Source organism: Panicum virgatum, chromosome 3K, assembly GCF_016808335.1.
Source record: "Panicum virgatum strain AP13 chromosome 3K, P.virgatum_v5, whole genome shotgun sequence".
In the NCBI taxonomy this organism is placed as follows: domain Eukaryota; kingdom Viridiplantae; phylum Streptophyta; class Magnoliopsida; order Poales; family Poaceae; genus Panicum; species Panicum virgatum.
In genome coordinates this window covers 29357216-29382876 of record NC_053138.1, presented here as the reverse complement: position 1 = coordinate 29382876, position 25661 = coordinate 29357216, and the positions used below count along the sequence as shown (strand labels likewise).

Below are 25661 nucleotides of genomic sequence, written 5' to 3'. Positions count from 1 at the left end.
GGGTACGTGGAGGAGAGAGGGAAGAGAAATTGGTGTTGGCAGAGCTTCGGGAATCGTGTGCGTGAGAGAGAATGGCGTTTAGATAGGCGACTGCTTCATCGCTAGCGGAAGCTTTTCTGTACTGTTCACCGAATAAAATACTATTTGAGCCGGCGGTATCTTCTCTGGTTGGAGGAGGCCTAAGACTGTCTTCAACCATACCCTCTAAATTCCACCATCTAAAAAGAATATTCTATCTCCTTCATATAGATTCTGCACTCTATATCAAAATCCTCTCCAACAATACCCTCTAAACAATACCCCTATACCACACTATCCAATATTATACTATATTTTCCCCTTCCCCTCCTGCTTGCGAGCGGCACCGACGCCCACCTCCGACCGTTGCAGCGGCCCCGCACTTCCGATGGAGACGAACTCGTACGCCTCTAGATTTGGAGGTTCTCTCTCCTCCCCCCCTATTTTGCCGGGCCGGATGGAGCTCCCCGCTGGAGTGTTTACAGGGTGACTTCGCACCCTAAATTTCGATATCGGGCCGTGTCCAGTTCACCGCTGGAGAGAGTCTAAGCCCACCACCAGTGGAGGGCCGCCGGGCGCGTCAGCCCCGAGTTCACTGACGAATCCACTTGGCGGGCCGCAACTCCCAATCCGATCCGGAGCACGCCGGACCCGGGCTGAGACGCCGGCGGCGCCGCACACCGTGATCGGCGGGACCTCGCCCGCCCCGGTCTCGATCGCCGTGATCTTTTCAGAGCAAACATGACGGAAAATAGACCCTCGGGGTCGGGGGTGAGAGCGAGATACGCAACTCGATCGTAACGAAGAAACGATTGCATGCAGATCTTATTTGGCATCTTCAGCGACACACTACAGGCTCAGCAGAAAATGTTACGGTCTCGCTCGAAAACAGAGCAACAGACCAACAATGGCACGTAGAAAGGCGACACGCACAGACGCCACGAAAGGCGAACGGACGGACACGGGCAGACGACCGAGAAGATGAAGACAGCGGCAGCTGGTGGACGCGCTCGCGTTCACTGGTGGTGGTGCGCGCCCACCAGCGAGAGCAGCGCGTCCCTGTAGTGGCCGTGCGCCTTGGCAGCGATGGCGTCCTCCAGCTTGGCCCCGAACTGCTCCTGGTAGGCCGCCCTGATCTCGTCCATGTCGCGGTCCGACCGCGTCACCGCCACCCGCGTCAGGGCGTCCTTCTCGTGCTGGTCCGCCCCGTCCCTCAGCGCCGCCTCCATCACCTGCGCCCCAACCAGATCGATCCGTCATTCCATGTTCATCAATATGATTCTCCGACCACGGATCATGGTGGTACGCTGGCGTACCTGGCTGAAGTACTTGGCCGGCGCGGCGAGGCACAGCACCGCCTCCAGCAGCAGGGCCGTCGTCTCCTCCTCCCTGCCGTGGCCGCCAAGATCCTCCTCGAGGCCCCTGCCGTGGATCTCCTTGTAGTGCCTCAAGGTCTCCACCAGGTGGGGCTTGCTCCTGGTGCTCAGGATCCGGACCACCTCGTCGTTCTCCACCGCCAGCGGCTTCCCACCGCCGGCGCTCCTCACCGCCGCGCCCAGCGCCTTGGCCTCCGCCCGCGCCACCTCCTCGTTCACCCGGGGCCCCTCGTACCGGTACGCGCTCACGAGCCCCACCAGCAGCTGCAGCGCAAACAATTCGGTGATGAGATGAGATGAGCCAAGCCAATGCGAGCGAGCTCGATCAATTCGTCGCCGCCGGCCGGCCGCCGGAGCTCCGTTCCGGGACTAGCTAATGCTCGATCAGCTCACGCACGTTGCAGTAGGGCTTGTCCCTGGCGCGGTAGGCGACGTCCTCCTCGAGGGAGTGGTGGTAAAGGGCCTGGTACGCGCGGCGCGCGCCGAGGAGCTCGTCGGCGGAGCGCGTGCAGGCGACCTCCACGGCGACGGCGGCGGGGTGGCCCTGGTGGAGGACGTGGTGCGCCAGCCGCGCGTCGCGCTCCCACGGGTGCATCGCCCACAGCACCATCAGATTCTTGAACCGGGCGAACTCGGCGGCCAGGTGGAGCATGTACTCCTCCTCGCACCGGTCCATCTCGCCGTGGCTCCTGAAGAAGCCCGGGAAGCCCCTCCGGAAGCCCGACCGCTTCTCCGGCTGCCCGCGCCACCGCGCCAGCGCCGACACCATCGCCGGCTCGTCCACGCCGAGCCCGCCCAGACCTTCAGTTCATTTTGGTTTCAGAAAATCGATCGGCAGAAATTCTGACTTGTGAGCAGCAGCCAAGAAAGACCATGGCGACGCTCGAATGTCGAATGGATGGATGATGGAGTCCAAGAAGCATGAATAATGGATAGTGCCAACGAACCTGAGAAGGCCCTGGTGAGTTGCTGAACTTCGTCGCTCATTTTGCTACTTCTCTGACAAAAGCCCACCAGCCAAGGTCGATCAGAGGAACGGAGACAGGAACAGAGGATTGCTGAGAGCTCTGGCCGGCTTGCTTGCTTCGCGAGTTCTTGCGGATGATCTTTATACTGCAAAGTGTGTGTTTTGGAAGACAATAATTACACAAGGGCAATGCTGGCAATTCAATACCTTTTGTTTAGATATATAAAAAACTCTCTGCATGCAGCTAGTTATGAAAAGGTTCGTCAATAGTTTACACATGTGCAGCTGGTATGTGCTTAATTAAGCATTAATCTACTAGACTTATACTAGATGGATGTGTCCCCGTTGAAATGGAAAGGAGCAGGAAAAAATAGAAGAGGAATCCAGTTGACAGCTCAGGAAGTGATCCGAGGGTTGTTGCCATTTCCCCATGGGCTGATGGACAATTGGGCATCGTGCAACACGGGGGGACGACGTTGGGGGAGGTGTGACTGTGCGAGATGATGACTGCATTAATACAACGCCAGTGTAGGTGATCTTTAGTTTTCAAAAAAAAAAAGTGTAGGTGATCTCTCTTGTTTCTTAGCAGGCTACAGTCGCCATGGTGCTGAACTCTTAAGATTTAGCAAGATTTTTTTTTCACAAAGTTTACTGGATTTACATTGGACTTGCTCCAGCTAGGAACTTAACATCTATCTTTAGCTACAAAGATGGTCTGAAGATGATAAGAATTGCTACTCATCGAGGGTTCTAGTGCGCTGCCTCTGTAGAATGTTTTTCATATGAACAAGATGTTATAGTTCACCTAACAATTTCAGCTAAGTAATGGTAAGATCAATCGTAATACATGATGAGTTATAATGTCCAGATAACCTACAGCAAGAAGATAGGCATTGAATATATACAATGCTGAACTTGCAGCAGATCTGAATCATCTGAAGGCCCCACCTTTACAACGGATATGCAGGAGCACATCACATGAGCTGGCCAAATATGTCGACAAAATAATGTGAAATTGTACAAAAATCATTGGAGAGAAATTATTAATCCGTGCCATTTCAGTTCAGGTGTCAGTTCCAGCGTTATCATGCAAACCCGCTTGTGTGCAGTTGTTCTGATCTTTTGTCATCATTATCCCATTCGGTTGGGAACATTGAAAATTTCTGATTTACTGATGACCCCATCTCCTAGCGCTAGCTCATTCTGAATGCAAATGAAATTGGTCTCTTGACTTTGCACTTCTATTAAAAAAATGTAGAAAAACTGTTTAAAAAGCAACGGTGGATACAAGTTGGCTAACATATGTTACAACTACAAGTGGATTTACGTGGATTATTGGGGACCCTAAGGCGTCTCCAATGGTGGCATGTCAGCTAGTTATAAAGAAACCAAAATCAAATATTTGCTTTCATGCCGAAGAGAACAAGAAGAGAAATAAAAGGTAGCTATTGTTAGTTAGTAGTCAGCCTATAACATATTCCAATAGGCATGCGACATTTTACAATATTACATAGCTATAGGGCGCCGGCATTAGTAACTTGTCCTTGGTGGCGAAGAGAATAAATGAAGAGCTAAATGGAAGATAGTCTATAACTCAATTTCAATACACATGGATTAACATCCCTATATTACACGTGAATCCATTAGTTTTGAAGAATGTACTATAGCTAGATCGTTGGAAGAGCTATCTACTACGTTATCTATTGTTGACGTGGATAATCTTATAGTCAGCAGCAAGCTAATAAACTTCACTGTTGGAGTTGCTCTTATGCTATCTATTAGTGACACGACAACCTTATAGCTAGCGTTCTATCTTTATCATTTGAGGCACTTTTTTTTCAAGAACTAGAACATGAGAAATTTGATCCAAATATAATATTAATTTATTTCCATCAATGAATAAGCAGAAGCTAATAAACTGCAGTCCCGCTTGTCATCCTTATCATCACCACCAGCATGGCATGGCCTCTGAATGGCCATCATTCATTTTCATCAAATCATGGTTGGTTCGCGTCGTATTCACGTAGCTAATATACGCCCCCACATGAAGTATGATCACAGGAAGGGTTGTTCTCTATGGAAATTGACAAAAGCCAAGAAACATCTATCTTGTGTGTTTCATTTATTTGTCTGTTGCAAGGTCAATGATCAGCAACACTGGGCATCCACTCCGTTGTGCCTTTCTGTCTCTGCCATATTGATGCCAAATCTGAATCAGCAACAACGTCATTTTGGCCTGAAATACAAGATTTAACTGAGCTCAATTTCACAATAAAATCATGCTAGAACTAATGTCGTGTGGTCGTCGTCGTCATCGTCGTTCACATTATTGACACCTTTGAAAGCAAAGATGAGAAAAGGGACACTCTTGCCAGAAGCTTCTGGCAATGGCCGTCTCAGAACCACAAGAACATTTCGCCAACGTGAGAAACATGTAGTACTGCCATGATGGAAAAGCAAGCACCCATCATCACCTTCTTGGGGTACGGCTGCCAACTGGGTGGGTCGCCTTCTTCAATCATGGAGGAGAGAGCAATGGCCGCTGGGGTTAATGACTCGGCGAGCGAACAGATCACCGATAATTCCAGAGCAGATCTCAGCTGTTGATTTCTTTGCACAAGAAAACAATACCCATTTGCCACATAGTGTCGCCTGTGCAGTTTACTAATGCTTTGCTTGATCGATCATTCGTTCAATCGTTTTGCTCATGGCCTGGCTCTGTGTTGGCAACCAAATTACTTGTCTTCATCTCTAGCTTTTGAGTTGAAAAACATTAGCCTGATGCTCGTGATCCGCAAGAGTACTATTTTCTTTTGAGCAGGAAATTCAATTGTCAAACTCCAACATCGACAACTGTACGATCCATTTGTTTTTGGTTGAATACAGTTTCTCAAAGATTCTTAATTGCTTTGCCGCTAAGGTTCTTAATTAAGGTGGATGCAGTCCCTGTTGGAAAAGAACTTTGAAAGTGAGAGGGAAAGAAAGATTAAACAAGTCTCTGCATTTCACATGCAGATCAAAAACATATCTCGTGCTGACAGAACAGTGGTATGGAACGTGCAAGCCAGCCCGGGTAGACATTGGAAAGGTTCTTGAACCTTTGAAGCCCATGATATTCCTTCATTTATTCGATGGCCTTTTCTCAGCTTTTATTGAAACCCTGTGACGGAACCGCCAAACTAAAACTCTAATTAAGCGTAATGGCCGTCATTTGAACACATCAGGCTCATTAGCTTAATGGCTTAATTTGGCGATCCTTTCGCAACCCACGTCCCGATCGAAACATCACCGATAGTCCCACGCGAAGGTGGGCGCAGATGGTACAAGCACGACACATAGTTGAATATACAACAAATATACATAGAACTTGACCTTAAGTTTTACAAACCGAGTTTGAATAAATACATAATTCACAAACTTTTCAATACTGAAATCCTGGTTCGTCTAGAGGAACGGGGCCTACAGCTACCAAAAGTGAGCCCTAGAGAGATCCCTAACTAGACGTCCGGCTCCACGACCACCCATCCCTCTGCATCCCGGCGGATGAACTTGGCGCAGTAGGGACAGAAGTCTACGTCTGCGTGCCCTGAAATAATGTTGGCAACAAACCCTGAGTATTCTAATACTCAGCAAGGCTTACCCGACCAGTGGGTATAACTTAGCCCACATAGCTAGACATGCAAGGCTTTTGGGCTGGTGGTTATTTTGCAGAAAAAGCAACTAAAGTAATTCCTTACTTTCATTATTTTAGCTTCAGATTCTATAAAAATTAACTCTCATCTCATATTCGCGAAGACCTACTATAGCAATCATGGTGATGCAAGCAAAATAATTTGGTGAGTTCAATATTTTATATAAACATTCCTAACTCATATTCTACATTTTTGCTACGGTGTGACAAAGAGACCAAGGCCCTCATAACCGCGAGACACGGCGAATCGATCCGATTTAACCTTGCAAGGTGGACCTAACCAGCACGGCACGTATTTGCCCCGTCGGACTATACATACCAATCATTCCCCTCCCCGCCTCGAACTACAGGAACCAGCCCAACGACATATGGTCAGCCGAGCTCAACGTGAGACCACCAAAAGTAAACACATGCATCCCAATTCTCCGCGACTACTCGACTCGCCCCAGGAGTTGGGTGCGGGTTCCTGTACTTTCGAAGCAAGGCAGTACTCGGCTTACCGGTTTCGACTACCTCCTACTCCCGGCATGCGGTTAGTACAGTTCAATCCCCGATCAGCACTGCCACATCCACCGGTCCTTAATCGACACAGACGGGGCTAAGACACCTAGGAACCCTGTCCTGTTGCCATACCTATCCATCATCCCCGCCCGGTCTCACATGTCCATGTTCATTTCAAAACCAATCTCACATACTGAATCATATAAAGATAATAACGTATCTCGCGAGTAACCGGAAATTACTCGACTCCTAACATTCTACATCTCGCGAGTGCAGGAGACCACTCGTCTTCTACCGGTAACGCTAAGCTTAGCACAACTATCGTCCTATACATGCTAGTATAACTCCGGGAATCCTATGAATCATGCAACTAGGGTTCCAAACAATTCCTGAACTTAATGCACAAGTAGTATAAACATACATAGGTGTCTTAATTTAAAATACTAGGATGTGCACCGGGGCTTGCCTTGCGCCTGCTGCTCAACACTGGGGCCAGACGGGCCTTGGGCCGGGTGCTCACACCTCTCCTCTTGGGCTTGCGTTGTTTGCTCTTGTGGTGCCGCGATCGCCTCAAAGACGGCTCCCTCAGATGCGGATGCTACACGTATGCATATGTATTAAATGAGTGCAGCCCAAGAATTGTAACTAGTTTACTTTAACTGAAATACCCTGCGGACTGTCCGCGCCCGAGTGGCGGACTGTCCGCCGCACTATCCTACCAACCCAGCAGAGGCAGCAACGTCTCTGGAACTTTTTCCCATTTTACCTGCGGACTGTCCGGCCACCCCTGGCGGACCGTCCGCAGTTCAAGTACTCAACCCACCAGAGACGAAAACGTCTCTGGACAATTTCCTAGACTCTACTGCGGACTGTCCGCGCCCTAGTAGCGGACCGTCCGCAGTTCACCCCTGCGAACCTCCAGAGACGACATCGTCTCTGGAACAAATTTGAGCCTCAATGGCGGACCGTCCGCTCCCCGATAGCGGACTGTCCGCAGTCAATCTTGCAAAAACAACCAGAGGCAACATCGTCTCTGGACAAAACTAACCTGACCTGCGGACCGTCCGCGCCCCCCAGGCGGACCGTCCGCGATAACTAATTCCTGACCCTCGCCCTAGGCGGCATCAAGGGCGGCGGCGACGGCGGAGGCCATGCTCCGGCGCCGGCGACACGCCATGGAAGGGGAAAAAGGCTGGGAAGCATAAGAAACTCACCACGAATCCATTCCCGCAGTCGGTTCGAGTGGAGGGCGACCGGAGAGGCGGATCGGCGGTGGAGCAAGCTTCAAGCACCCCCAATGGTGTCCGGCGGTGGTGGAAAGATTCCAGCCGGGGATAAGCCGGTTTAGGGGTTTGGGAAGGTGGAGGAGGTGACGAGGAAGGTTCCTGCGCGAGGAATCGAGGTCTGGTGGACGGAGGAGGGAGATCGAAGCAAGGGGCGACGATGGCGCGGGAGCTCGAGCTCCGCTCGGCTCTGGAAGGAAAGAGGAAGAAGAGAGGATTGACGAGTGGGTCCCACGCCCATCCAGATAAATATCTGGGCGACGCCTCGCGGACTGTCCGCCGTCACCTCGCGGACTGTCCGCGTGGTGGTTGTTACAATCCTACCCCCTAAAAGAAATCTCGTCCCGAGATTTAAGGAATAGCTAAAGGGAGAGTTATAAATTGGGGTGTACCTTGGTAGACTTGTAGCAATTCCGGACATTTAGTCCGAACAAATTCCTCCGTCTCCCAAGTAGCTTCCCGCTCAGAGTGATTGCTCCATTGCACTTTATAGAATTCACTGGTTTGATTCCGAGTGACCCTGGTTTTGTGATCAACAATTTTGATTGGGTATTCGGGATAGACAAGATCGGGTTCCACTTGTAGTTTCTCAATGTCAAGCACCTTCTCCGGAACACGGAGGCATTTCCTGAGCTGAGATACGTGGAATATATTATGAACCGCGGATAGGTGGGCAGGAAGCTCCAAACGGTATGCCACTGGCCCACATTGCTCAACAATAAGAAAAGGCCCAACATAGCGAGGTGCGAGCTTTCCCTTCACCCCGAACCGTTGAACCCCTTTCATTGGAGATACCCGCAGATAGACATGATCCCCTACTTGAAACAGGGTGGATTGACGCTTCTTGTCCGCATAACTCTTTTGTCGGGATTGGGCAATCTTCAAATTTTCCTGAATGACCCGAACCTGCTCTTCTGCTTCATTCACCATATCGGGCCCAAAGAAAGTTCTCTCCCCCGCTTCTGACCAATTCAAAGGCGTTCTGCATTTCCGTCCATACAAGGCCGCAAATGGAGCCATCTTGATGCTTTCTTGATAACTGTTGTTATAAGCAAACTCGGCCAATGGCAAGCACTCATCCCATTTCTGACTGTAGGTGAGCACGCAAGCTCTAAGCATGTCCTCTAATATTTGGTTTATTCTCTCTGTCTGACCGTCAGTCTGGGGATGATAAGCCGAGCTGCGGAGGAGCCGAGTGCCGAGGGCGGCATGAAAGTGCTCCCAGAACCGGGCAATGAACTGAGCACCCCGGTCCGAAATGATTGTTTTTGGAATTCCATGAAGACTCACAATGCGATCTATATATAGCTGAGCGTATTGCTTCGCCGCATGTGTGGTCTTTACCGGTAGAAAATGGGCCGACTTGGTGAGACGATCTACAATAACCCATATCGAGTCATACCCCTTGGAAGTTTTGGGTAGACCGACGATGAAATCCATACTAATGTCTTCCCACTTCCAGGATGGAATACTCAATGGCTGCAAGGGGCCGGCTGATCTCAAGTGGCTAGCCTTAACCCTCCGACAGGTGTCACATTCTGACACATAACTTGCGATTTCCCGCTTCATCCTTGTCCACCAAAACCGCTGTTTCAGATCCTGATACATCTTGTTGCTGCCAGGATGGATAGAATACCTAGAGAGGTGAGCCTCATCAAGAATTTGTTTCCGGAGTTCTAAATCCTTAGGTACCACCAGCCGGTTCTTAAACCATAACACACCCTCGCCATCTAGCTGAAAACATGCCACACGAGGGTCACTTTCCATGAGCCTCTGCCTAATCCTTTCCATGCCAATATTATCTCTTTGAGCGGCAATAATTTGATCCCGCAGTGTTGGAGTGAGGGTAATATGAGTAAGTGTACCCTCAGCTACTATAGCCAAATTCAACTTCTCCATCTCTTGGCATAGAGTTGCATGCATAGGGGTTACTGAGATACAATTGCAACTTGCCTTTCTGCTCAATGCATCTGCTACCACATTAGCTTTGCCCGGGTGATAGTGGATTTCCAGATCATAATCCTTAATCAATTCCAACCACCGTCTCTGGCGCAAGTTTAGCTCATTCTGAGTAAAAATATACTTTAGACTCTTGTGGTCGGAGTATATATGCACAGGATTACCCAGAAGATAATGACGCCAAATCTTCAGCGCATGCACCACTGCTGCCAATTCCAAATCATGAGTAGCATAGTTCTCTTCGTGTCGCCTAAGTGCTCTGGAAGCATAAGCTATCACCCGCTGATCTTGCATAAGGACGCAGCCAAGGCCCGTACCTAATGCATCACATACAAACATCAAGGCCAGAATCATACCTGGCTAAGTCAAAGGCGGAAATGAGAATGCGGCCAAAACTCATACCTGATGCATCACAATAAACATCAAATGGTCGAGTGATATCTGGCTGAGCCAGGACAGGAGCAGACGTCAGAAGTCTTCTCAAGGTCTGGAAAGCCTGCTCACAATTGTTGCCCCAACTAAATCTCACTCCTTTCTTGAGTAATTCGGTCATGGGCCTAGCAATTTTTGAGAACTCCGGTACAAACCGGCGATAATATCCTGCTAGCCCAAGAAAACTTCGAATCTCAGGAACAGAGGTAGGAGCCTGCCAATCCAGGACATCCTGAATCTTGCTAGGATCAACCGAAATCCCTTTGTCCGAGATGATGTGGCCCAAGAACTGGACTTCCTTGAGCCAAAAATCGCATTTGCTAAATTTGGCATACAGCTTGTGCTCCCGCAGGCGCTGAAGCACAATGCGGAGATGCTCTGCATGCTCTTCTTCATTCTTGGAAAATATAAGAATGTCGTCGATGAAAACAACGACAAACTTATCTAGCTCGGGCATGAATACCGAGTTCATGAGGTACATGAAATGAGCAGGGGCATTGGTTAGCCCGAAAGACATGACCAGATATTCAAAAAGTCCGTATCTGGTGGAAAAAGCTGTCTTGGGAATATCCTCAGCTCTAATCTTTATCTGATAATAGCCAGAGCGGAGATCAATCTTGGAAAATACTTTGGCCCCGAATAGCTGATCAAACAGAATATCAATCCGGGGAAGGGGATTTTTGTTTTTGATTGTGACGGCATTCAGAAGTCTATAATCCACACACAGCCTGAGGCTCTCATCTTTCTTTTTCACAAAGAGTGCAGGACAGCCCCAAGGTGACTTGCTAGGACGGATATAGCCCTTATCAAGCAATTCCTGTAATTGTTTCTTTAACTCCGCCAGCTCATTGGGTGGCATCCGGTAAGGCCTCCTAGAAATCGGTGCCGTACCCGGTTGCAATTCAATGGTAAACTCCACGTCACGATCAGGCGGCATTCCAGGCAAATCATCCGGAAAGACGTCCGGATATTTACACACCACTGGTATGTCCTCTAGCTTCTTGCCCTCGGCGTGGTGCACCGCATGAGTCAAAGACGCTGGATCCCTCAAATTTAAAGTCATACTACCATGAATAGAGGAGTTGATGTGCACAGATTGTGAGGTCGTGTCCAGGGTAACTCCCTGACCCTCCATCCAGTTCATACCCAATATAATATCTATCCTTTGGGTTGGTAACATTATCAGGGCCATAGGGAAAATTTTTCCTTGCAACTGTAGGGGTACTTGCTTAACAAACTGATTGGTGATTAACTTCCCCCCAGGCGAATGAATGTGGTATGGCTTGGGCATGCTTTCAGTTTTTAATCCCAGTCTAACAATACACCCCTTGCTAATAAAGGTATGAGACGCCCCTGAATCAAATAATACTGTAACGGGTTGTTCATTTACTGAGAACGTACCCGCCATCACTGGAGCTCCCTCAGGAATACCCTCGAGGGTGGTGTAGTGCACTTGCCCCGGCTTGAAGTGGGCCACTTGCTGCTTCTAACCCTGCTGGCTCGACTGCTGGCCTTGCTTGGGTGGCATTGGGCAATTTCGTGCAAAGTGACCCGGCTGCCCGCAGTTGTAGCACGGAAACAGATTGGGGCGCACCCCCGGCTGCTGCACCCAGACCTTCTGCTCATTCTGCTGAGGAGCAGGAGGCCTGACCGTCCCCTGTGGCTGAGTGTACTGAGGGGGCCTGTATCCCCACTGCTGCTGTGGCTGGTGCTGAAAAGGAGCTCGCTGTGGGCCCGACTGCACCAAGCGAAACCTCTGAGGGGCACTGCTAGAGGACCCCGCTGCCGGTGCCTTTCTCTTCTTTTCTGCCTTGTGAGCTAGGTGGGCGTCCTCCTGTATGATAGCCCCGTTGACTAGCTCACTGAAACTGTCGAACCTGACCATCGCCAAGCGATCCTGGAGCTTGGTACTGAGCCCCTGCCTGAAACAGGCCTGCTTCTTCTCGTCAGTGTCCACATGGTACCCAGCATACTGTGAGAGAGTGTTGAATGCTTGGGAGTACTGTAGTACACTGTTATTGCCCTGCTTCAGGGCCAAGAACTCGGTGAGCTTCCTTCTAATCACCCCCGCTGGAATGTGATGTGCCCTGAAGGCTTCCCGGAACTGTGCCCAAGTGAAATGGGTGTCCGCAGGGAACATTGCCACATGATTGTCCCACCATGTGCGTGCTGGGCCCCTAAGCTGCTGAGCGGCAAATCCTGCCTTGTCCCCATCATTGTACTGGTGTAGGGTGAATTTGGACTCGATAGTCCGAAGCCAGCTGTCTGCCTCCAGCGGTTCATCCGCTTTATGGAAGAGCGGTGGTTGAGTAGCCAGAAACTCTGGATATCCAGGAGCAGGCGGCTGATTGTGAGGTCCAGGCTGCGGCGCTCTGCCCTGCGCCACGAGCTCACGGAGGAGTGCCGTCTGCTCATCGCGCCCAGTGAGCATGGCCGCAATGGCCTGGGCCAACTCAGGAGGGTTCGGTGGTTCTCCCATTCTGCATTCAACCATGACGAGGTTAGTTCCCTCATCCAGATAAATCAAGACAAAACCGATAGCAAATTAATCCTTGCAAGTCATGGCACAATGCAGAAGGTAGGGCTTCAAAACAATTCTGAAGGATACTAGCAGGCGGGGCCAGGCGATCGATCGGCGCCACCAATTGGTCTGACCGAGCTGCCCTGGTCCAGCCGAAATTAGTACGGCGGACCGTCCGCAGTACATGGGCGGACCGTCCGCTTCCCAAAATCCTAGTCGACCGGACTGTCCGCGGAGAGTCTGCGGACCGTCCGCCGTGCACACTGTCAACCAGATTCAGTTCCACCCGGCTCTGGTAAATTTTTCTCAAGGTCTGGCGGACCGTCCGCGGGTCCTAACCGGACTGTCCGCTGAACATGCCTCGCGACAGTGCCTCCGGTCCGACCGACGATACTCTCGCAACCTTTTACGCCCCCCTACCAACCCTCTCGATCTGTACGTCATCTACAAAGGTCCTTAGGATCGTAGACTCACACCCCCACCAACTCCCACGGAAAAACCCCAAAAACCCTCCAAAAATGAGATGCATGCTCGCCCTACGCACAAAACCCATTTTTATATTTTTAGAAAAACTCGAAATTTAGTCATGCCTGTACCACCCTCGGTGCGTTTCGGCTCTGATACCAGCTGTGACGGAACCGCCAAACTAAAACTCTAATTAAGCGTAATGGCCGTCATTTGAACACATCAGGCTCATTAGCTTAATGGCTTAATTTGGCGATCCTTTCGCAACCCACGTCCCGATCGAAACATCACCGATAGTCCCACGCGAAGGTGGGCGCAGATGGTACAAGCACGACACATAGTTGAATATACAACAAATATACATAGAACTTGACCTTAAGTTTTACAAACCGAGTTTGAATAAATACATAATTCACAAACTTTTCAATACTGAAATCCTGGTTCGTCTAGAGGAACGGGGCCTACAGCTACCAAAAGTGAGCCCTAGAGAGATCCCTAACTAGACGTCCGGCTCCACGACCACCCATCCCTCTGCATCCCGGCGGATGAACTTGGCGCAGCAGGGACAGAAGTCTACGTCTGCGTGCCCTGAAATAATGTTGGCAACAAACCCTGAGTATTCTAATACTCAGCAAGGCTTACCCGACCAGTGGGTATAACTTAGCCCACATAGCTAGACATGCAAGGCTTTTGGGCTGGTGGTTATTTTGCAGAAAAAGCAACTAAAGTAATTCCTTACTTTCATTATTTTAGCTTCAGATTCTATAAAAATTAACTCTCATCTCATATTCGCGAAGACCTACTATAGCAATCATGGTGATGCAAGCAAAATAATTTGGTGAGTTCAATATTTTATATAAACATTCCTAACTCATATTCTACATTTTTGCTACGGTGTGACAAAGAGACCAAGGCCCTCATAACCGCGAGACACGGCGAATCGATCCGATTTAACCTTGCAAGGTGGACCTAACCAGCACGGCACGTATTTGCCCCGTCGGACTATACATACCAACCATTCCCCTCCCCGCCTCGAACTACAGGAACCAGCCCAACGACATATGGTCAGCCGAGCTCAACGTGAGACCACCAAAAGTAAACACATGCATCCCAATTCTCCGCGACTACTCGACTCGCCCCAGGAGTTGGGTGCGGGTTCCTGTACTTTCGAAGCAAGGCAGTACTCGGCTTACCGGTTTCGACTACCTCCTACTCCCGGCATGCGGTTAGTACAGTTCAATCCCCGATCAGCACTGCCACATCCACCGGTCCTTAATCGACACAGACGGGGCTAAGACACCCAGGAACCCTGTCCTGTTGCCATACCTATCCATCATCCCCGCCCGGTCTCACATGTCCATGTTCATTTCAAAACCAATCTCACATACTGAATCATATAAAGATAATAACGTATCTCGCGAGTAACCGGAAATTACTCGACTCCTAACATTCTACATCTCGCGAGTGCAGGAGACCACTCGTCTTCTACCGGTAACGCTAAGCTTAGCACAACTATCGTCCTATACATGCTAGTATAACTCCGGGAATCCTATGAATCATGCAACTAGGGTTCCAAACAATTCCTGAACTTAATGCACAAGTAGTATAAACATACATAGGTGTCTTAATTTAAAATACTAGGATGTGCACCGGGGCTTGCCTTGCGCCTGCTGCTCAACACTGGGGCCAGACGGGCCTTGGGCCGGGTGCTCACACCTCTCCTCTTGGGCTTGCGTTGTTTGCTCTTGTGGTGCCGCGATCGCCTCAAAGACGGCTCCCTCAGATGCGGATGCTACACGTATGCATATGTATTAAATGAGTGCAGCCCAAGAATTGTAACTAGTTTACTTTAACTGAAATACCCTGCGGACTGTCCGCGCCCGAGTGGCGGACTGTCCGCCGCACTATCCTACCAACCCAGCAGAGGCAGCAACGTCTCTGGAACTTTTTCCCATTTTACCTGCGGACTGTCCGGCCACCCCTGGCGGACCGTCCGCAGTTCAAGTACTCAACCCACCAGAGACGAAAACGTCTCTGGACAATTTCCTAGACTCTACTGCGGACTGTCCGCGCCCTAGTAGCGGACCGTCCGCAGTTCACCCCTGCGAACCTCCAGAGACGACATCGTCTCTGGAACAAATTTGAGCCTCAATGGCGGACCGTCCGCTCCCCGATAGCGGACTGTCCGCAGTCAATCTTGCAAAAACAACCAGAGGCAACATCGTCTCTGGACAAAACTAACCTGACCTGCGGACCGTCCGCGCCCCCCAGGCGGACCGTCCGCGATAACTAATTCCTGACCCTCGCCCTAGGCGGCATCAAGGGCGGCGGCGACGGCGGAGGCCGTGCTCCGGCGCCGGCGACACGCCATGGAAGGGGAAAAAGGCTGGGAAGCATAAGAAACTCACCACGAATCCATTCCCGCAGTCGGTTCGAGTGGAGGGCGACCGGAGAGGCGGATCGGCGGTGGAGCAAGCTTCAAGCACCCCCAATGGTGTCCGGCGGTGGTGGAAAGATTCCAGCCGGGGATAAGCCGGTTTAGGGGTTTGGGAAGGTGGAGGAGGTGACGAGGAAGGTTCCTGCGCGAGGAATCGAGGTCTGGTGGACGGAGGAGGGAGATCGAAGCAAGGGGCGACGATGGCGCGGGAGCTCGAGCTCCGCTCGGCTCTGGAAGGAAAGAGGAAGAAGAGAGGATTGACGAGTGGGTCCCACGCCCATCCAGATAAATATCTGGGCGACGCCTCGCGGACTGTCCGCCGTCACCTCGCGGACTGTCCGCGTGGTGGTTGTTACAAACCCTTTCTTTGCAGAGAAGGGTACTCCTTTTCATTTTGATGAAGAAACCTTATAGGCTAAGTAACGATCCAGGATGACAAAGTTATCACTACTCCTCTGCTGTTACTGCTAAGTAGCGATCCAGGCTAACCTTAGTAAAAATTTTTGCTGATAAGAGAACGAATAATGAATTAGTAGGATAGTATCAGAAGCTTCACATAAGGGGCGCCTGTAGCTCAGTGGATAGAGCGTCTGTTTCCTAAGCAGAAGGCCGTAGCTTCGACCCCTACCTGGCGCGTTTTGTCCCCCAATTTTTTTTATTCTTTGCTCGAGTGATAAAGATTCTGTAGAAATTTTTTTATTCTTTGCTCGAGTGATAAAGATTCTGTAGAAATCCCAACAACCTGTGGTTGATGTAGATCGTTATGCACTTATGCCCACATGTTCCAATAGGTTTGAACGAGTATGAATCACAGGTCCAGCACCAGCAAGCATTAAAGACAGTATATATCACTTATCAGCAAATAATTAACCATCTGCAAACCCCCAAAATGCCCCTAGTAGTGTGCGCTGTATGCGATAGTACAACACAGCTAGAATCACATAAAATCTCGTATCAGAAAATCAACCTGAAACACGATTCAAACCAGCATCGTCAGAGATGTCAGAGGAACAGAAACACACCATGAAACTTTTGCAGAGCTCATCTCCAGGCGTGTGTGCCATGTGCTGCTGGTGCTCCTGCCTGGAGTGCATCCATAACATCCCTCCCCCCTCAACCTCCTCTTCCTCCAGTTGTCCTCCGACCCAGCTCTCCCAGTCGGAGAAGAAGGCGCAGCGCTCTCCATGGCCTCCATCTCGATTCCCGACCCGGTTCCTCCCGCCACCGAAGACGCCGAGAACATTAGGAAAGCTGTGCAAGGTATCCCGAGCTTAATCACTGGACTCTCCGCAGATGCTGTGGCTGCCGTCTCCTTCGTTTCTATACACACACCATTCTTCTTCGTCAAATTGCTGCTGTTTCCAAGCTATTGTTGGAGGAATTAGAATGCTCTTGCTTTGCTTTGAGGATTGGGATGTCCCTGTTCATTTCCTGATCAAGAGCAGAGCTTTCAAGACATGGGAAATGATCTTGTGAATTGGGGGCAGGATGGGGCACGGACGAGAAGGCGCTGATCGAGATACTGGGCCACCGGACGGCGGCGCAGCGCGCCGAGATCGCCGTGGCCTACGAGGGTCTCTACAACGAGACGCTCCTCGACCGGCTCCACTCCGAGCTCTCCGGCGACTTCCGGGTAAATCTCCCACCCACCACGTTCCATGATTTTTTTTTTCGTGGTGGCTTGGATAGCCGAGCGATCTGACGAAGCGGCGGCTGTCCCTCCTGTCCCCTCGCCGCCGGCGGCGTCTCCGGCCAGAGCGCGATGATGCTGTGGACCATGGACCCGGCGGCGCGTGACGCCAAGCTCGCCCACAAGGCCCTGAAGAAGAAGGGCGACCGGCACGTGTGGGTGCTCGTCGAGGTCGCCTGCGCGTCGTCGCCGGATCACCACGTCGCCGTCAGGAAGGCCTACTGCGCCGCCTACTCGGCGTCCCTCGAGGAGGACGTGGCCGCCTGCCCGCTCTACAAGGACCCCCTCAAGCAGTTCTTGGTGCGGCTCGTGAGCTCCTACCGGTACTCCGGCGAGCTCGTCGACGACGAGCTGGCGAGGGCGGAGGCCGCGGAGCTGCACGACGCGGTGGTGGCCAGGAAGCAGACGCTGCACGGCGACGTCGCGCGCATCGTCGGCTCGAGGAGCAAGCCGCAGCTGAAGGCGACGTTCGAGCGGTTCAGGCAGGAGCACGGCAGGGCCATCGACGACGTCCTCGAGGAACGCCGCGGCGACCAGCTCGCGGCGGTGCTCAAGACCGCGGTGTGGTGCTTGGCATGCCCCGAGAAGCATTTCGCAGAGGTAAGAATTCAGCGGCAATTTGTTGAAGAAATGTTACTGGCCTATCTCGCTTACACAATGCCCCCTTGTTCGTGTTCCAGGTGATCCGGATCTCCATTGTTGGGCTCGGCACCGACGAGGAGTCGCTGACGAGGGCCATCGTCTCGCGCGCCGAGGTCGACATGAAGAAGGTGAAGGAGGAGTACAAGGCGAGGTACCGCAAGACGGTCACCAGCGACGTCAACGGCGACACGTCCGGCTACTACAATGGCATCTTGCTCACCCTAGTGGGGCCTGAGTAAAATGGCCATGGATGATGGATCTCTGTAGGTTGGAGGGCAGATTGATCCGTAGCTGTTCTTGTTTTGGATATGATTGCACAACGTGAAACTGTCATGTGGCGTGTGTTCTTGTAGTGATGCAAAACTGCTGAGTGAAATGGTGATATTTGTGATGATTCATTTGGTGAGAATAAAACACTAGATCCATGGGCAAAAAACTGAACAGAGGATACATTGCCTCGATAGTATTATCATCTACTCACTTTGTACACATAAAATCCATTTCAATTCGACTCAAGTATCACCAGTTTAACACCCAGGCCAGAACAGCTGAAAGCGTCTCCTTGTTCATTGGTGAGCAGAGACACCATCTATTCATCTTACTTCTTTCTGGCAACAGCAGCTGCAATTCCACCAACCAGAAGTCCCACAGCAGTTGTCGCAATTCCTATTCCAATAAGACCATCTGCACAATGACAAGAATACCATTAGATCTACACCATGACATGACAATATACAACAAAATCACTTCAACAGATGTAATGATATATACAATATACGTTATCCCAATGAAACATGGAAGGAAAAAAAGCAATAGCTTTGAGAAAGAATTCCATTCGAGCCAATCGAAATAGAGGACCGCTGATCAATTTATCTCACCTTTGGCAATTTTATCTTCTATTGCTTTCTTCAGAGAAATAGCCTGCCTCCAATCAGGTTGAATCTACAGGACAGTAAGGAATATATGTTAGAATTTGAGAATACCCAGGCAACAATATCCTTGAGTAGTTGATCATTCAAATAAAATCTTGAATATTCAACTGGCAATAGATCCTAAAATGAGAACATTCCAAATTTGTGTACAGGTAGGTCAGGAAAAAAAAACAAATTAGGCCTAGCGAACATTCCAAAGAAAAGGAAACAACCAACAAAACCATGCTCTCGCCTCTACAAAAACGTAACACATGTAGCATGCTAACATTTGAACTTTCTGTTGTTCTCAACCCAAATGCCAAATCCAACTCCGCCATAGGAACAATTGAGGACTTAATGCCACAGCAGACAGGGGAATCAACCATAGTCATTTTTCGACTCATGAGATGACAACAGGTATACGGATGGAATTAATTTACTCATCAGGAAAACATAACTCAACTGTTCACATAAATGTACATAAGAAAACACAAGCTTTTATATATGTAGCCAAGTATTATCAGTTTGATGGCATCCATCAATATATATATAATTTCCTGTTTACGGATTGCAACCTGAGCAAAGATAGTTTAGATGCAAAAAGGGGGGGAAAATGGCATAGGAGTAACTCAAGTTACAATATGAAAACTGGTTGTCAGTGCCCACATGTGCCACTACGAATTGGATCAGCTGCAGTTTAGCAGTAGAAGGGATATGTTATTTAGTTGCAAGTTATAACCTTGAAGATGCATCTGTTCTTGACTACATTACGTTTTGGCATTACAGAGATTGACAAGGCAAGGAATCGTAAACTACATTTGGCATACTAGCTGCTAATTAATCTGTCATGTACCTGCAAACAGCGTTCCGCAAGTTGCCGGCTTTTTGAGTAGTCACCATTCCTGTAATGCCCAACAGCCAACAAGTACAGCTTTTCCCTAGTCTCCAGAGGGCTGCCAGAATTATCCAAAGAAGCTGTAGAACCAAACAGGCCGATCAGATGAGAACTTATGACCAAAGGAAATATAATCAATAAAAACTAATCACTTGATTGCAATGAGCAAGTGCTAGTTCTAAAAAAAATATATATCAACCTTCAAGCATGCTAATTCCACGATTTACATCGTCCATCTGCCTGGAGTGCACAAGGGCCCAAGAAAGCCTCATAAGGCTATCATTCCTCTGCTCTTCAGTTGCAGCATCGGCAAGCTCTCTTTCACATCCCTGAGGACACAAAACCGCAAATCATGAATTCAACTCTTAAGTTGCCATTTCCATCTATTAGCAGAATCTCACAAACGGGATGCAATCTCAAGCAAGTGAACAGTGACAGAGAAGCACATTCAGTGACAGCAACTAGCAACAAGATCAAGTTTGACAGTTCATTTTAGCAAACAATACACAAAGTAAAAGGCTAACAAAATTCATGACCAAATTCTAATTGCAAAGAAAGTTATGCACCCTTTGGTTCTATACTTTCCAAAAGACCAAAACTACAGAAGTTGCTGGGCATTCAACTTGGTTAATCCATGCCCCATGGCCCCCATCCAATGAGTCACATGACATAGCTGCAACGAGCCACTAATACCACAAAGATTTAACAGACAGCATGAGCATGTAAAAGGCAACCACACCCTATGCTTGATATAACCTCAGTTAAACAGCTATAGGCGAAGAATCTCTTGTTTTTGTCGCCCCTCGGATCCCATGCTTTGCCCGAGCAAACCTAACCTCCGTGTTAGCAAACAATATACAAAAATACAAGGCCAATAGTAGTGGAAAAATGTATCCAGCGATAGCAACCAGCAACAACATCAACTCAACTTTGACACTTCATGTTAGCAAAGGATGCCCCCCCCCCCCCCCCCCAAAAAAAAAACAAGGCTAACAGAATAGATATTGCAAAAGGAGTCATGCATCCTGTAGCTCTGTACTCTCCAATACTACAGAAGTAGATGGCCATTCGACTTGGTTAATCCATGCCGCATCCACAGAGTCGCATGAGATAGACAAGATTTAGTATCCATTCTTTAGCTACAACAAGCCGCTCAAAATTCCAAGGCGATTTAACAGACAGCCATGGTGCCGGACGGGTAGGTTGTCATGTGGCACCTAAACTAAACCCAATCCTATTCCTACCAGGACATCAGCAAGGGCACGCATCGCAGAAATAATCTTTGCTCGCATCAATGTATCTTCAAGGTACTACGGGTCTCAACGCAAAACTGCAAAAGGCAGTGCCCTACGCTCCACCGCACACCCCAGTTCCCCCCTCCCCCACGCAAATCCGACCTCAGTGTGCGCTTAGGCGCTGCTAGCAATGGGCAGGATTCAACCCTAATCCCCCACCACCAACCCGCGGCGGGAATCCGCAGCCAGACATCAAAATCGTAAGGATTCGGATGGAGAGGCAGAGAGGGGGAGGAAAGGGAGTTCCCGAGTTCTCACGGCGATGATGTCGCGGTCGCACCAGGGGATGTTGTCGCCGCCGGTGAAGAAGCTGCCCACGGACTCGAAGAAGCGCCCCATCTTCGCCTCCATCGATCCTGGCTGGTCGGCGGAGTCGGTTGGGGATCCGAGGAGAAGGCGCCGGAGAGGAGGGAGGGCTCTTCTAGTAGCCTTCGTGAGCAAGGACGGTGGGGTTTTTTTTTTTTTTTGAGCAGAAGGACGGTGGGGTTGGATTTGGAGAAGAGGCGCTAGATCGATGCGCACGGCACGCGGTGGGAATTTGGGATCCGCGTGTCTTCGGCACTAAGGAAGAAGAGAACACGACGGCGGCTGACGCGTGGGTCCCGCGCCGTTCGGGTTCAAATCAGCGGTTCCAGTCGCTGACTCGATGCTGAGTGGCAGCGAGAATTTTTTTTACTGAGCCAGTAGAATGCACATGCGTGCCGCATGTGTTCAAAAAAAATTATGGCAAATAAAAATTTTATATTTATGAAAGGACATGTGTGGCACCAGCATATTCAATACAGTACCAGAATAATTTTTATGGACATCGAGTTTTCAAGAAATGTTGAAAACAATAGTTTTTATTGACATCAAACATTCATGGCGCAAACCAAAGCAAGATGAAATGAAAATCAACTCAGATGGAGCGTATAAAGCTGAAACGGGAGGTGCATGGGGGTAGGTGATCAGGGACGGAAGGGGCAAGAGGACTCTAATGAGAAGCGTAAATTTGATCGAAGCATGATTTCTCTAAGTCCTTTGCAAATCCGAAAATATCCCGATGGAACAGAACTTACTAGTCCGAAACATGGCAATAATGTTGCTGAATTTAAGTTTCTAATAAACAAGAAATTAGAATAAGATCAAGTACACAACACTAAAGCATAAAATGAGTATTAGATTGCCCAAAATTTGACGATGAATAAAAAACAATCACGAAATAGTGGAAAGCCCTTCCATCCATGAGAGCATATCTTCATAGTGCAGCCGGGTATTAAATATTAAATTATGCCAAGTACCACGATTACACCAAAATCATCTTTACTGGAAAGCCTATTCAACTCATTGGTGGCTGCAGGATACCATAACATACCTTCAACATAGCATGCTATTCAGTACAGAGACAGCAATTCCATTGTAAACTGGAAGGTACTATCCGCTCAAATAATCTAATCCAACCAAGGCAGGAACATAACCGATGTCAATTCTCTTTGAAACATCTAAAGTATTGTGTATCAGATAAATTAATACAGCCATACATTTATCAGAGCTACAATGTTATTAAGAGTTTAACACTTCAAGTAAAAATTCAATAATTGGGTTTTCTTTTGAAATTAGCAACAGGCAAAAATTAAACATGCTATTGCTCCTTCATGAATCCCATTATGTAAGTACCATTTAAAAAAATGTCACTACTGATATAGATGACTGGCCATGGTACACTGACCAATGTGCAATAATTCCAACATACAGGATAGCAAAATCGAGACAAGAATAATTTTTCTAAATATAATAAGAATTTTAGTAGATAGAAGATTTGCAATGAATTGGATGCCAGGTAATCAAAAGAGAATTCACAGATAAATGAAGTTGTTATACATTGCAATGGCATTATGTCCCTTTGTAGAACCAAAGGTCCGAAAGGAAGTGGCAAACATAGATAAATAGAGTAGAAACTTTGTTTTATCTTACCACTAATAGACCTCAACGCGTTCAGGAAAGGATCAGCTCAAGATTTTAGGTTAAAGACATTAATGGATTCTGGAATACCTCACAAAGAACTGCGCCGGTTTATAGATCACCCTAAGCCAAGTGTTCCCCACCCTGTCTTACCAAGTATCTGAAATAAAGTAACAAAGTTGGGATTAGCCTTCATTCATACTTTATTTGCAATTCTAAAGCCCCAGTGATGTAAAAATTCAGAAATGATGAGATGCTGCCAAAATTCAGTGGCACCAACGGGTCAAAAAAAAAATAAGGACAATCTTTTATCTTAATGAAATTCTTCATTGATTGCAAACAAACAGAGGTCAGTCACCAAATAAACACACATAAGTCAGTCATCAAGTATTAGATGGTACACCTATATTAGTTAGATTTACTTTCCGACGTGTACACATTTGATTAATTGAACACAATTATTTTGATTAATTGGACATCACATACTGAAAGAAAGAAAAAATAAACCTACAACCAATTTAGAATGTTTTTTCCTCTAGAAAGTTAAACTTCACGTTAACATAATCTTTCATCCAATTGGTAAATTAGAGAAGTATAAATACATGATTGGCTCCACTGCCCCCAAAAGCTAAACTTGCAAGTGTGAATAAGCAGCAATACCTGAGTTTCCTTTAAGGTGTACCGCTCCAATAGTGTCTTCTCCTCATTTGTGAGCACCTGATGCTCAGGAACAAGAACATGCTCCTTGATGTTTATAAGCAACCCGACATCATGTTCATTGCTTTAATTAGCAGATAGAACAGAGCTGATTGTCAAAATGCAGTGGCTTGTTATTGTTGTTGTTGTTTTACTTTTCCTTGACTTTTTTTTGTAAAGTTCTTGCTTAAGAGATTCCTACAACCACAAATGGTGTACGTAAGATATTCTTTAGATAATCGCCATTTGTACAAAAAAAGATAACTTCACTAATTAGATTTCCTTGTGTACTTGCTTAAGAAAAGGAAACGTCCATGAGAGCCATGACAGGTGAGCCGCAATTTCAATTTTTAACATTAGTGTGAACTAAATAAAAAAATAAGAATGTATTGCAACATTCTAGAACCGAATGAGCGTCACAAGATAAAAAAAAGTAAAGAAACAAATGAATAGGCTTAGATCGAAAAGAGTAGCAAGTAGGACACAAACCGAGAATTTGTTATCTGCTTCATTCTCGATGATATTTGAGACGACTGAGGAGGGATTCAATTTCCCTTGCCCTCCCATCTGCATTGATTGATTCAGTCGAGGCACCAAAACGCTGATGCTAGTGTTGGGCACGCAATAGGCATCTTATCCTTGACAGGAGGTCGAGGAATTCATGAAAGCAGTCGAATGTGACTTTGGGATCTGGTGGACATCTGTGGGGCAGCTGATCTCCATCTCCCGAGCGCCACCGCCGTAACCTCCTCCTTCCCCGCCTGCCACCTGGCTCTAGGGGCGTCGTGCTCCCCCTGGCATGCCACCACAGAGCACCGCACGACCGCAAGCAGCAGGTCTAGCACCACCGCTGCTCCCGGTTTCTGAGACGGGCTGTAGGACACGCGCAGGGGAAGCTGCCGTGGAGGGAGGCACAGCTAGGAAGGCCGATTTGCAGGCGAATCGAGCAGCTAGGATGGCCCCGCGTTGGTGTCGCGAGTGGGGGAGGCTGGAGGCGGCCGGAGCTCGAGCGAGGGGGAGGTCGGAGGCGCACGGATCTTGAACCACCTACCGCTCGGAGACCAGGAGTGCCGACGGCGGGCACGTATTTGTGCAGAGGAGGAAGGGGCCCTTCGGCGGCTCGATTCGCCCACAAATCAGGCGCCGGCGGCGTGGAGGCGGCGGTCTGGAACCGAGCGTGGCCGCGATGGTGCAGATCCCCAGAGCATGGGGGATCCGCAGCGGGGAGGGCGGCCGCCGCGGCGTTGGGCGTCGCGCTCGCGGGGAATCGAGCCGGCGAGGCGGCATCAGCGGCGACCGTCGATCCGCGGACAGCGTTGATGGGGAGGCGGCGTCATGGGGGTGGCGCTGCCCCGAGGGAAGGCGACGTTGTGGGGGAGGTGAGTCGCGAGAGAGAGGGACGCCGCCTCTCGCCAGCCCCTCGGAGCCGCCATCACCGGAGCCTGCCACTTATCCCCCGCGGGGGCCGCCCGGGCTAGGAACGGAAGGGAAGTGGAGATTCCGGGCGGGTACGGGCGGGCGGGTAGGCTGAGGCTCGGTGAAAAAAATCGCGAGAATGGGCGGAATCGTTTCGGAACACCAGATTTTGTCGGTCTGCTTCGTCTGTTTCGGTCCGCCGCTATACCGAGGGCCTGACATGTGGGGTCGCCTGTGAGAGGTACAGGATAATTTTATTGGTCTATGCTAATTTCAATTGTTTAGGTTCTTTATAGTATAGATAGATACTATGCAGCATTGGGCAATTTCGTTCCCGATGCCGCCTCTGCTCTCCAGAAGGGCATTTTTTTTGAAGGGGAGGATATATTAAACCGATGAACAATACAACCTCAGTTTTACAAACAGGACCCTGAAGAAAAAGAAAATTACAAAAGAGTCCAACGAACTCCTATTCATCTTCCCGAGCTCAATCATCCCATTCGATCGCCTAGGCCTCGATCTGCC

The 25661-nt window shown here is 49.0% G+C and overlaps 3 protein-coding genes and 1 non-coding gene across 4 annotated transcripts; 2 read left to right on the top strand and 2 right to left on the bottom strand.

Moving 5' to 3' along the window:
* Positions 1-816: 816 nt before the first annotated feature.
* LOC120698869 (annexin D4) lies at positions 817-2841 on the bottom strand. The gene is made up of 4 exons (XM_039982633.1): positions 2342-2841; positions 1792-2195; positions 1335-1658; positions 817-1250 (listed from the first exon to the last, which is right to left on the bottom strand). The coding sequence occupies exons 1-4, from the start codon at positions 2379-2381 to the stop codon at positions 1035-1037; spliced, it is 984 nt and encodes a 327-aa protein (XP_039838567.1). The 5' UTR covers positions 2382-2841; the 3' UTR covers positions 817-1034.
* Positions 2842-16213: 13372 nt separating this feature from the next.
* TRNAR-CCU lies at positions 16214-16286 on the top strand. Its single transcript has one exon. It is a non-coding gene; the product is annotated as a tRNA-Arg (tRNA).
* A 313-nt stretch (positions 16287-16599) lies between these two features.
* LOC120698867 (annexin D3-like) lies at positions 16600-18396 on the top strand. The gene is made up of 4 exons (XM_039982631.1): positions 16600-16910; positions 17138-17283; positions 17407-17940; positions 18021-18396. Exons 1-4 carry the CDS (start codon positions 16835-16837, stop codon positions 18219-18221), a joined length of 957 nt encoding a protein of 318 aa, XP_039838565.1. The 5' UTR covers positions 16600-16834; the 3' UTR covers positions 18222-18396.
* On the bottom strand, positions 18350-21714 carry LOC120698868 (mitochondrial fission 1 protein A-like). Its single transcript, XM_039982632.1, has 6 exons — positions 21572-21714; positions 21342-21537; positions 19988-20117; positions 19747-19868; positions 18861-18924; positions 18350-18666 (listed from the first exon to the last, which is right to left on the bottom strand). The coding sequence occupies exons 2-6, from the start codon at positions 21432-21434 to the stop codon at positions 18581-18583; spliced, it is 495 nt and encodes a 164-aa protein (XP_039838566.1). The 5' UTR covers positions 21435-21537; positions 21572-21714; the 3' UTR covers positions 18350-18580.
* Between the last annotated feature and the right edge of the window lie 3947 nt (positions 21715-25661).

What these genes read in the sequence shown, in the direction of transcription:
- LOC120698869 (XM_039982633.1), bottom strand. Translation starts at nt 2,381, where the DNA reads ATGAGCGACGAAGTTCAGCAACTCACCAGGGCCTTCTCAG. An exon ending in ACTCACCAGGGCCTTCTCAG is followed by an intron (nt 2,196 to 2,341) that starts GTTCGTTGGCAC and finishes AATGAACTGAAG; the next exon opens with GTCTGGGCGGGCTCGGCGTG. An exon ending in GGGACAAGCCCTACTGCAAC is followed by an intron (nt 1,659 to 1,791) that starts GTGCGTGAGCTG and finishes TTTGCGCTGCAG; the next exon opens with CTGCTGGTGGGGCTCGTGAG.
- LOC120698867 (XM_039982631.1), top strand. Translation starts at nt 16,835, where the DNA reads ATGGCCTCCATCTCGATTCCCGACCCGGTTCCTCCCGCCACCGAAGAC. An exon ending in CATTAGGAAAGCTGTGCAAG is followed by an intron (nt 16,911 to 17,137) that starts GTATCCCGAGCT and finishes AATTGGGGGCAG; the next exon opens with GATGGGGCACGGACGAGAAG. An exon ending in AGCTCTCCGGCGACTTCCGG is followed by an intron (nt 17,284 to 17,406) that starts GTAAATCTCCCA and finishes GTCTCCGGCCAG; the next exon opens with AGCGCGATGATGCTGTGGAC.
- LOC120698868 (XM_039982632.1), bottom strand. Translation starts at nt 21,434, where the DNA reads ATGGAGGCGAAGATGGGGCGCTTCTTCGAGTCCGTGGGCAGCTTCTTC. An exon ending in TGGAATTAGCATGCTTGAAG is followed by an intron (nt 19,869 to 19,987) that starts GTTGATATATAT and finishes TTGGTTCTACAG; the next exon opens with CTTCTTTGGATAATTCTGGC. An exon ending in AGAAGATAAAATTGCCAAAG is followed by an intron (nt 18,667 to 18,860) that starts GTGAGATAAATT and finishes GTCATTGTGCAG; the next exon opens with ATGGTCTTATTGGAATAGGA.